This window comes from Rhinolophus sinicus, linkage group LG07, assembly GCF_036562045.2.
Source record: "Rhinolophus sinicus isolate RSC01 linkage group LG07, ASM3656204v1, whole genome shotgun sequence".
NCBI lineage: Eukaryota > Metazoa > Chordata > Mammalia > Chiroptera > Rhinolophidae > Rhinolophus > Rhinolophus sinicus.
Window position 1 is genome coordinate 108,314,028 of NC_133757.1, and position 12,311 is coordinate 108,326,338.

Here is a 12,311-nt window from a genome sequence, read left to right on the forward strand (position 1 = left end):
TGTGCTCAACAGCAAGCTAATCTCTCGCCTTCAGCGTTCTCATCAGTATAAAGGGACAACATACGTAATGAGCATTTTGTATGTGCATAGGAATACTATTACACATATGCAATGGGGATTTCATATATTTTAGTATGTATCTATTAAAAAAATATATATATCTTAAGTGTGTGTGCATATGTATACGCACACATACGAGCACACACGTAAACACTAGGATTATATGAGATAAACACTGTAGAGTTCAAAAGCATATAATGCAATGAGCATCCGATAAACACTTTCTTATGTCAATCTCATGCCTTTTTATCTTATATTAAACTTTCTACGACTAAATTATCGCACAAGGTTGAGCCCCACACCTCCAACTACCTGCTGGACATCAGACCACAACTAAAATTCAGCGTCACATAAACCGAACTCATCTCACTCCTCATTTTCCTCCTTCTATCACTAACGGCACCGATGTTCTGCCAGGAATGAGGCCTCTGCATTATTGATAACACCCTCCTCTGAGATGCCCCACAAACCCAGTTGCGGGGTTTTTGTCTAGAGCACCTCACAAAATGATGCTCTCCAGCCTGTAACTCTCCATTCACACTACAAGGCCCTTAATCGACGCCATGGGGCCTCTTGCCTGACCTTTTATTCCTCTACCCTCCACGGCAAACCCTGCTGCCAAATTTAGCTTCCTGAAGCTGTTTACTTGGAAACCACAAGATGCCCGAGTACCTATAAAATTAAATCCAAAAGTCCTACGGGGCATTCTGCACCTCCCTACACCTGGCCCAAATCTCTGTCCAATCTCATCTCATGCCACTCAACCAGGTTCCAGCAGGAGCCACATTTGTAAAACACACACCTACTCTGTGTTTCTCTGATTGTGTGATCCCCCAGACCTGAAACATTCTCTTAAAACATCTCCGCCTACTCAAACTCCATTCTAAAACCTGTTCAAACCACTATTCAGGACACGTTCCAGATTCCCCATAGTTGGACGTACTCTCCTCTAAAGTCTTAGCTGCTTTGTCTCTGTCTCTCTGAGAACCCTTGTTCTCCACCATCTCCTGCAGTTACCATTCGGTATGTCTTCTTTCCCCCCGCTAGACTCCCTGTCTTCATGTCCCCCAAATCTCACACCACGTATGACTCAAAGCAGGCACTGTACTAAATTAATCCACAACATGTATACTTTGAGAACAAAACTTATGCAAAACTTACAGATTCTAAGGCACAACCCCAATTTGAAATCCTTGGCAATTTTAGTACCCTTTTTCCACCTGGGAAATACAATTTTCTGGTTTGCAAAGGAAGAAAGACCTTGATAATATTTTTGGCCCACAAACACTTCTTTTAAAATAACATCTTAACGTATTATGTGGAAATGAAGCCAAAACATATGGATTAAGTTTCCTATAAAGTACATATGGATTTTATGAAAACAGCAAAGAGCCTAGGATAAAATGTGATTTCCAAAGCAGATTAACGAGGGGTCCTTTTCTAACTCCAAAATTAATCCAAAGCTTTCTTGCTTTAATTAGATGCTGAAAGTTTCTTCTTCTGCTTTAGTGACTTTCCTAGTCGGAGTCAACATTTTTCACATTCCTTGGGAGGAAAAATAAGTAACAGAAGAAAAGAAAACATCTTCCTTCTATTATTTTCCCCTCTGTTCTCCTTCATAGACACGAGACACTACCTGGACCTCCCCACTTCCTCTCTAGCTTCCCCTCACTTTTGTATCGTTTTTTTCCTTTTCCACAAGACTACTCTTTTTTACCTTCCTCATCCGTATTTCCTCTCTTGTTTTCTTTTCATTCTCACACATTTACTAAGAGGAACTCTATCCTTCCCTCACCACGTTCAAGTCAAACAGAAGATCGTGGGTGGTACAGGTGGATCAGTTGTCAAGGAAACCTGTGGCTCCTATGGGTACCGACGTCCAGGAAGTTTTCCTGCACAACCACCCCTGTCGGCAGAATTATTCTTCCTCACAGCAGAGCCTGGACTCTCAAGTGAAGTCCAGCCCGGCAGGGACAAAAAGCTGAGAGAGGGAGTGAACGGAGACAAGCATGAAATTACAGAGAAAAGAAGAGGTAATGGGGAAATACGTTCTCAGAAATATTAACGAACAGCTCTGTCTTTCCTGGTGCTTCCAACCCTAAACCCATCAACACAGTGAAAAATCTGAAACTCAGCACCTCACCCCCTCCCTTCTCGGTAGGACAGCTCAGTACTTCAATTACCACTGGTGTGTGTTCCCAGCATTACGTAGCCTAGCCCCAGAAAGGGAGAGAGGGAAACTAAAAGCCTCCTCTCTGCTTAGCTCTATAAAGCTTGATCTCAGAAAATGGGTCCCGTTTCACCTGCTGTAACTATTATAATTGGCTCGCCAATGCCACTTGGAAATTCCTCTAAGAGTTGTTAACAAGGTGAAAGCAGCACTATCTACTTCCTGGCAGAAAAATCATGTACTTATCTTCCCAGCTTCAAATAAGAGCAGAAAATAGGAAGCTACGCATTAAATGGAAATCCTTTTATCCGAGAGCAAGACCCAGAGCCAGTATTTTCACAAATAAATTGGTTAAAAGTTCCCTAATTGGGATTTAATCTAATGATGGTTGCGCTACTAAACAGCGTTTCAAAGCTTGTAGTCTAATTATTTCTTTTTCGAAAAACGAATAGTAGCCACCGTTCCATGAAGTTATCTGGAGAGCGCAGTGCACGCTAATGAGGTTTAACGACAGTGTGACAGGACCACAGAAGAAGGCACAAACGCACCATCAGCTATCGAAAACAAAACAAAACAAAAAAGTCCAGCAAACTTCTTACCCTCATAAGTAATTAGCTTTCACCAAATTGGCAAAGAAAATCTTTGACCAGGTTTCAAAGCTTTGGGAACCAATATGCGCACCAGCCAGAACTGCTCTAGCAAATAGCAAATGTACCAAGGACTCAAGAAACACTCTTCCAATGCTCTACTCTGAAGAACTATACCCCTATCGTCCCTTTCCCACTCCTGTGACCCCTCGAAACTTAATGAGTTCATTAATTCATCCAATAAATACTAACTGAGCACTAAATATGTACCAGGTATTATTCTCAATGCACAAAAAGGACTCTGCCCTCATGGTTATAGCAGAGAAAAACAGATTAAAACTAAGAAAAAGAAATAAGTAAATGATACAGTTTGCGAGAGAGGGATGGTGCTATAGGATACAAGCCCTTCAACCCCCAGATTGTGACCTGTTTTCCCTCAAGGACTGTAATGTTTATCTTTACATCCCAGCACCTAATTAATACACTCTTGGCATAAAACACAATCACAATTCAAAACAAACAAACAAAAACAACCTTTTAATGAACAAATGAGCAACCAAGCATTTTAACCGTTTTCAAATTCTCTATCTTAGCAGGAAAATTATTAGCAGAGTTTTGATCTGCAATGGGCAGAATGAGGGGGAAAAAAATGTAAAAGTTCTTGAAAAAGTCTATTGTATTTTGAGAAATCATGTATGTTCCATGATTACAGAGAAACAAGTAACAAGATGCGTCACCTAAGAGATCACTCATTTTAAGTCAGAGATTCTTAACCTGGGATCCCCAGATTCAGAGATGCATGTGAATACCCTGAAATTGTGAACACAATTCAGAGGAGGGGGGAAGTTGTATGTGTTTTTCTGAAGAGAGTATGACACAGATTGACAAAAATATTTTCCCTGTGTCACAGAAATATAATTTGAGAAATCCAAAAATAGGAATGAAGGCAGGAAAAAAAAAAAGAAAAAGAAAACAAGAACTCTAAACAGCTCACAGCTACACAGTTAATATTCATTTGCATATGAATTAAATATTTCTTCCTTGAACCAGTGAGATCACAGACGAGCCATTAGGCTTCAGATTTATGAAACTCCATCAGAAGACAAAAGCTCAATGGAAATTACTCAGAACCAAGCTCATCATAATAATAAAATCATGAGAGAGAGAGAGAGAGGAGGGAAATCTAAGAAAATAATTGTGCATCACAAGGTGACAAACCAAATACATCAATTCCTTTAAGGAAAAAACAAGAAAAAACAAGACAGTTTTACCTTTTCATGGTTTTCAATTAAGATTTCCACAACAATGTTCTGAAACTTTAAATCCATAATGGCAGCAACAGTTTCTTCCTGTGGCCTCATCAGAGTTGGTCCAAACACCACTCCTAAATTTGCCACAGTCATTAGGTTCTGCTTGGAGTGGTTTGAAACACTGATATGGACGAGGGAAAAAAGAGAGGTCTCTGGTTAAAAGATGGGCAAAAACTGTGCACTGTACAGTATTCTGCAACTATTTCCCTAAAAACCAGTACTTCATTGTCTTCAGCGTCTGCCTTTGCAATAACTGGCTCTGATGAGACCACCTATGATGAGGCCTGTGCCCACCTGTGTGCTTCTCTTTGATGTTCTGCTCTGGCCACAGTGGCTTTCTTAGTGAGTCCACGTATATGCCAAGCTTGTGTCACTCAGAGGTCTCTCTTTACTGTGTCCATCTAGTTAGAACATCCCCCTCTTTGCCCAGATCATCACATTCCTGCTTCCAGGGACGACTAAGAAGAATTACCTGCACGAGCACACAGAGCTTGGTCAGCGAACCCACATCTACCCCTTTGGTCCAATGACCAACGTGGACAACTGTTCTCACCAGCCCTGCCACTTCATTCAGGTCTCATCCTCAGAGAAACCTTCCATAATAACCGTCTTTGTAGTCCCACACCCAACATGCATTCTCTATCCCCTCACTCGACAAATAAAAAGAATTTCAGGTGCTAAGTGCTGAAAAGACAAAAGTAATCTGTTTATCTTTCCTCTCTTAGATAGAAGAGACTTCATAAAAGTAGGGACCTTATCTTGTTCAACCATGTATCTATTAGCACCTATAAAGGCATTCACATTAAACCATCAGAATGAAGAGACACACTTAACACAGTGATCTTATTTGGGAATAAGGTCCTTGCAGATGTCATTCATTAACATGCGATCATACTGGAGATACATATTAGAATGTCCAGCTTATCTGTTGACCAAATGCATGAATGGCTATCCCAGGAGTAGGACCCTTGACAGGTCATAATATTTTCTGGCCTTTAGTTCCTTTTTATGTAAAACAAAGGTTCTAAAACATAGTGTTCCCTAGCTTTCTCTAACCTCTAAAATCCTGTAATTATAGTAATTGAGGAATCACTAATTAGCCCTGGAGAAAGGGCTAATTTCTCCACTGAATTATTAGATTTTGCTTGCATTTTAAAGAGGGAATTGAAAGAATAGAATGGATCTTATGAAATAACTACCTATTACTGGATTAAATAAACTCAAAGGACACGTTCCAACTTAGAGTTAGGTAGGTGTGAAACCAAGCTAAATTTGCTAACAGACTTATAATCACATTTCCGGAATCTGTGTACAGGGAAATGTATAATATTTGCTTCTTTTACTTCAAATCAACCCCCAAATTGCTGGCAGTGATGTTAAGTAAATAATTATACAACTTCATGAAAGCATCATATTTCAACTGTCTTGTCCAAAACACACACGATGAGTCAGACGTCCAGCCTGCCCTTCCAGGTGTGGTCCCTGGTATTGTGTATACAGCCCCAATTTCAACCCTTACAGATCCAAGAATACTGCACAACACCCAGAGCAAAACGAAGCAAGTTACGAAGAAAAAAAGGCTTACTTTGTTAAGTGTTTCACCAAAATATCCAACATTTCTTTATTTTTCTCTGGCAGTTTGTGCACCAAAAAATGGATAGCATTAACACGAGATTCCGGGCTCCCACTTTCTTTTAAAAAGAAAAAAAAAAAAAAAGTTAGTAGAGGACTCAGAATCAAATATATTCCCATATATCAACAGTTACAACAGCTCATTTGTTCAACATCTCCAAACAGAATTTAAACATATTTTGCCGCCTTTCAAAGGAAAAGAAAACCCATCTGTCCCCCTATTCTTACTCGCCTATGCCCCCCAATAAGGGGGTTTCAGTGAGGCTGCAATGTGTGCCTTTCCCTCGGCTGATAATTGAAGAATGGCCACCACCGCTTCTCCTCTGGCCTGCTACAGAGAAGAGTTCTCATTACTCCCTTGGATGGTCTCACCACTGGGTCACTGGCCCACAATGGACTGCAGATAAAATATCAGCAAACAAAGTCTCCCCTCTTTATTGATTGAACTTTATCTCCTAAAACATGTTGAAGGTTTAATCCCCGATATCTCAGAATGCGACTCTTTTAAAACACACTGGGATTTGTTTTAATGAAGTATGGTAAGACACACAGACAGGGAAACGACTGTCACGAAGGAAATAACTGTCACGGTTATCCTTACCGATTCCTAGAAACAGGAGTCATGCCATGCCACACAGGGCTACACGGGGAAGCAGCAGGGTCAGTCAGGAGGCAGAGGGAACAAGCGGAAAACATAGGCAAGAAGTTTTAGTGTGGTTTCCACATGAAGGAACAGGAGAGGTAAACTAAGCAGGCTTAGGACTCGTTGGTTTGATTTCTTTCAGGGGTGCTCTGGGGTGCAGGTGTGGTCCTGAGTTTTCTGGTACCTGGCCCTGAGGTGATTAGGGCAGGACAATATTGGCATGAAGTGTAAGATCCCGAAAGATGAGGTTGGAGGAGGGAAAGTGAACTCTGTATTGGTTAGCTGGCATATGGAAAGTGTGCTCAGGTTTACAGTCTCTAGGAATTGATTAGTCTTGGAGAGGCCATCTCCCAGGATCTGTACAGCCCCGGATGTTAAAACATCAGAAGAAAAAGACACACTTAACACATTTGGAAATAAGGTCCTTGCAGATATCATTAGTTAAGATGAGATCATGTTGGAGATACATTATTAGAATGTTCACAGCAATAGCACTCTTGGTGACAATCCAAACTGAAACAGCTCAAGCAGCCATCAACAGAACAGAGTTTGTGGTATATTCATACAATGGAAAACTTTACTACAATGAGAGTGAATGAACTACTGGTTCACTCAACATGGATGAATCTCACAAGATGAGCCAAAGAAGCCAGATGCAAGAGTATATTCTGTATGATTCCATTTATATAAATTTCAAACACAGAAAACCTGACCTATGGTGTCACAGGTCAGGGAAGTGCTCACATGTCATGGGGTGCATCGTGACCCTGTGGGTGTGAGAAAGGGCTTCTGGGGTTCTGATACTGTTCTATTTCTGACCTGGGAGCTGATTACATGGCTATCTTCACTTTGAAAAAATTAATTAAGCTATACACTTATTATTTGTGCACAGGAAAAATATGTGTTATGTGTCAAAAAAAAAGTTCACTGAAATTAAAATTATCCACATAAATCTCACCTGAAGATAAGCTAGTAATGTTTACGTTTAACCCTCTCAGAGTTTCTTTTTGTTTGTTTGTTTTTTGTAATGAAATTTTCAGCTTATTTCATGTACTATATCATGGATATTTCTCCATGTCATTAAATGGAGCTCCATACCATCAATTTTTGGAACATTTAGGATGCTTCCAATGTTTGTAAAGTTAAGTTTGTTCCAGTTTACACTTCTGTTAGTACTGTGTGAGAGTGAGGAATGATATTTTACACAGAACACAGCAGTTGCTAAAGAGGAAAAAAACAAAACAAGCTTTTTGAAATGAAAAGGCACATGATAAAGCAGAACACAATCAAATCATATTACATAATCAAAGACTCTTAGCTACAGACTACAATGGACATTGAAAACAAAAGCACAACTGTCTAGAGTTAGGTGATAAATTATACCCAAGTTTTTAATCTGAAGTTAAAAACCAAGATAATGCCTCACTAAATCAAAGTTGGAGAAAAGTGAAAGCAATAAAAATACAGTAACATTTTCAATTCATTTTTATTTTTAAAAATAAAATTAAAGCAGTGACTTTGAAAAATAGTCAAAAATTCCAAAGGAATAAAAGACTAACTTCCTACAATAAGAAATTTGACATAAAAAATTAAAAATTTTTGAAAACTTTGCACTAAAAAACTACTTCTAACTCATGTGTCTGTCTTGTCAGTAATAATCATCTTTCTCCAAAGAAAACCTAATTTTAATATTTTTGGAATTATTACTTATTCAGAAACCCAAGATAGAGAAATAGTGTCCCACCTTCTAAGGATAAGGGTCTTCATTTCTAAAAATAGTAGAATCAGTTTTGAAAAATAGCCCAAACCTCTCATTTTCTTTTCTGAGTCTGTCACACTGTCCAATCCTATCTCATTTAAAATCACACACATATTTTTTTCCATGTCTGTTTTTTCCTTCTTCTTCCAAAAAGAATTTTGGAAAGTAAGGTTTTTAAAGTAAAACCACTTTTTTCTCCATTTTGTTTTACTTTTGACGTTAATCAGAGCTTTCTATTAACGGGCATTTCCATGTGGCTACGACATGGTAATAACTTTCAGGTACTCAAGGTTTTCTAAGATAAATAATCTTCAGTCGCTTGTGCTACTATACGCATTTCATTATATTTAATTGATATAAATTGACAGGGAATGAAAGGCGTACATTTTTCTAAAAATCTAGGATACTGACTTAACCATTAACACCAAATTCTGACATATGCCACGGGCATGTAACAGCATAAGCATTTTTAATTGTGAAACTAAAAATTAGCATCCCCAACACTTAATGTCTATCTGCTTATGGTGCTGTGGCAACTAACAGAAATTGAAAAGATATGATAATAGCTTACTAGAGCTTATCAAAGATACAGGGGCAGATAAATACTAAATTATTTCAATATTCAAATGCTATTAAGTCAATACTGCAATTTTAGGAAAGCATTAGCAGTAACCATTAGCACTTCTCAAGGGCTTCAGTCAACAGACATCAGGTATTCCAGTTCTTCCAGATCCTATCTACTTGGAAATTCATACATCAGGCTAAGATAGCTTGATGTCATTAAGCATCCAATGCCTTTAGTTTAATTGGGCATAATCCTTTGCATTCCTGCATAGACCAAGTAAACTGTTTTCCGTCTTATGAATACTATACTAAAAGTCCATTATATTCTCTCAAAAGATGAATGATGTGAAATAATAAGAAATATGTATTTTGGTCTCTGCTCCCAGTTCCTGACACAGAGTTCCTAAAACTATTGCGAAGAGGGGTGCTCAAATTATCTTTTGTTCTAATACTTAGTCTTTGATTCTAGTTCCTGACAGAGAGCTCTTAGGACCTCAGTAATTTACTGAGTGAAAGGAGTGTCTGACACCAACCTTCCAAGTCCCTTGGAAATTCCTGGGTAATAAGAATGTCTTTTGTTGTAATGAGGTGACTTTGGGTGGGCCCCTAGATGGGCGCAGGTCATCAGAAAGATCTGGCCGCATTAGAAGCTCGGAATTTTCAGCCCCACCTCCCACTCTCCAGAAAGGTGCAAGAGGCTAGAAATGGAGTGCACAATCCATATTGCCATATTGCCCACATGATGAAGCCGCCATATAAATGCCAAGAGGGTTTGGAGAGCTTCCAAGTTTGTGAACATATTTACATGCTGGGAGGGAGGCACAGCGCAACTCTACAGAGACAGAAGCTCCTGGGCTCAGGACACTTCCAGACCTCGCCCTACGTACTTGTCATCTGGCGGTCCATCATATCCTTTATTCACTAATAAGCTAGTAAACCTAAGTTTGTGTTTCCCTGAGTTCTATGAGCCTTCCTAGCCAATTATCAGATCCAAGCTGGGGGTTATGAGAACCCTGATTTCCAGCCGGTCAGTCAGAATTACTGGGGATAACTTGAGACTTGTGACTGGTATCCGCAGTGGGGGCAGTCTTGTCAGGCTGAGTCCTTAACTTGTGGGACCTGATGCTAACTCTAGGTAGATAGTAGCAGAACTGAAGGGTAGGCCACTTAGCTAGTGTCACAGAATTGACTGATGTGCGGAAATAACCCACACATTTGGTGACCAGAAGTGTCAGAAGTGAAGTACTATGTGTGTGAAGTAAAGGAGAAACACAGGAGTGGTTTTTCTTGACAGATGGTCTCTAGTTCTTTTTAGCAATTTCAGTTAACTCTCTCAGCTGAGGGTTTACTTAGCACTCTAAATTTTCTCTAAAAGAGAAAAAAAATTTAATTTCCCAATGCATTCAATATTGGACAATAAGTCAGTATTTCTTCAGAATGAAGAATAAAAAGCTTTTGCCTTTTGTGATGACAACAAAGTAATAAAATTAACTTTTGTATCATGCACTTCAGAAATTAACTCACACATTCTCAACAGAACTCTACAGGAAAGAAAACTGATGAGAGGAAATGAAAGGACCCAGGAGAAACCTTCAGATCTCTCAGCAGGGAGGGAAGAAGAGACAATCTCAACACCACAGCACAGATGGAAACTACCGCAGATGACTGAAAAGAATCAAAAATTAGTTTCCATGCTGGGGCGAGAGGCGGTAACAAAGATTGGTGAGGCTTGATAATTTTAGCAGTCAGCTCAGCTAACAGACACTTCAGCAAAACAAGGTAATCTCCGCCATTGTTAATGGAAAATGATAGTTTAACCACCATCCCAATTTCCCAACAATATTCAAAAACGGAGACTAATTTTGGCCACCTGATTTCTGTAACTGTTTTATTCAGTGCTTGAAAGTACATATGCAAAAGATTAGAGAATCTGCTCCCACACTGTTTCCTAAGAGGAAAAGTGAGGCTAGAGAACGGTGTTTACGAGAGATTCAAATAAAAAATTAAGGTCTGTATTAGAAATGCTGGCTCATAAAACACACCTATTTAATACATGTGCTTTTTCTCATTAAATAAGTAACTACAGGTCCCATTCCAACTGCAACTCTACTTAGGTGCAAATAGATGCCAATAATTACAGTAGCTACAGTATTTCTTTGGAATAGGCCTGTTATTCCAATTGCAGCATCTACACTATTACAGCATCTACACAATATCGAGCAGCAGAACACAAGGTTATGGGCTAGTAGGTGATGGTACCTTTTGAATTTACACAATCGCTTCTACCACATTGTTCAGACGGCCTCGACAAACTCTTTCATTTCCTACCTTCACAGATTTCATACCACTTCTAAGTTCCTATTTCTTAGGAAGCCTTCATCTGGTAAAATACGTTGATAGTAACATTTCAAACATACTGGCTTCAGTTACCAGGCATGACAGTAATCATGATACTCACTTGTGATAATTTAAAACTTTATTCCATAATCACTTTATGTTTCCCCGATTCTCAAAGGATTAAAGATTCTAGATTAAAACTGGCACTCTTCTGCTTTTTCCAGTCTCCAAGGCGAACAACATGAAACAATTGTCCTCCAAGTAGTTTAATTTCTCTTTCCCCAGTTTGCCAAAAATGCCACAGGGAAGAAATCAAAACAACTAAGCATTTGCTTGAGTTCCTGCCAAGAAAACTTTCCCCCACTTCCTTGATCACACAAATTCCCTTTAAAAAAAAAAAAAATCCTATTCCATGTGAAAACAAAAGTTTTTCCCTTTTCCAAAAGCCTATTTTATATGTACAGTCTTCCTTCTGCGACATACTAGGAACTTTTACACTGGCCTGAGCAAAGACCTCACAAGAAGGTAACATTTTAAGCAACATAGGACCCAAAGGGATTGCTTTAAATTTTTCAACAGATTGAACTATGGAACATGTCCAAGGGGAAAAAAATAAAAGGAAATGAAAATACAATTACAGCTACTGTTGGTGCACCTGTGAAAACCAAACTTCAGGTTTTAGTCAGTGGAACTAGGGTTTTGAATTTTAAATCAAGATCCCCATAATCTGGCAAATTACTTAACATCTCTCAATCTTCATTTCCTTAACTTTTAAATGCCTAACACTAGTGTATTTCAGAAGACTCTGATGATTAAATGCCATGTGTTGAATATAAAAACTGAGGTGTATGATAATAGAGAGAAAACAAGAAAGCTTCAGATGAGTACGACTCACCAAAAATGTCATCACAAATTAAAATTCTACCAACTATGGGCCTTTTTCATTTAAGATTTTATCACATATAATTCATTCCCTATCAAATTTTGTATCAGCTTCTGGCATTATCTCAAAATAGTTCTTTTGCGGGTAATTTCCATCTACATATCTTTCTAGGTGAAGCCATTTCCAACCTGCTAATCTCTTCAAATCCATTAATCTCCCCAACCTTCTGCAAGTTAAGTACTTCTGTGTTCCCACAGCATTGCGCTCAGGCCATTGTTATATATTTGATGGTATAGTGGGAGGTGTGTATGCCCCAATACTTGCTACACAATTGACTCCTGGGGGCAGGAGTTCTGCTAGGGCTAT

General features: G+C 38.9%; 1 protein-coding gene across 4 annotated transcripts in view; it reads right to left on the reverse strand.

Annotated features, from left to right (window-relative positions):
* The window catches only part of ARHGAP10 (Rho GTPase activating protein 10), a 245,553-nt gene that overhangs the window by 64,755 nt on the left and 168,487 nt on the right, over positions 1–12,311 (reverse strand). For all 4 annotated transcript variants that reach the window (XM_074338460.1, XM_074338458.1, XM_074338459.1 and 1 more), the window contains 2 exons: positions 5,713–5,818; positions 4,089–4,248 (listed from right to left, as the gene is read on the reverse strand). In XM_074338460.1, coding sequence (XP_074194561.1) covers positions 4,089–4,248; positions 5,713–5,818 — 266 coding nt within the window. The remainder of the gene's footprint in view (positions 1–4,088; positions 4,249–5,712; positions 5,819–12,311) is intronic.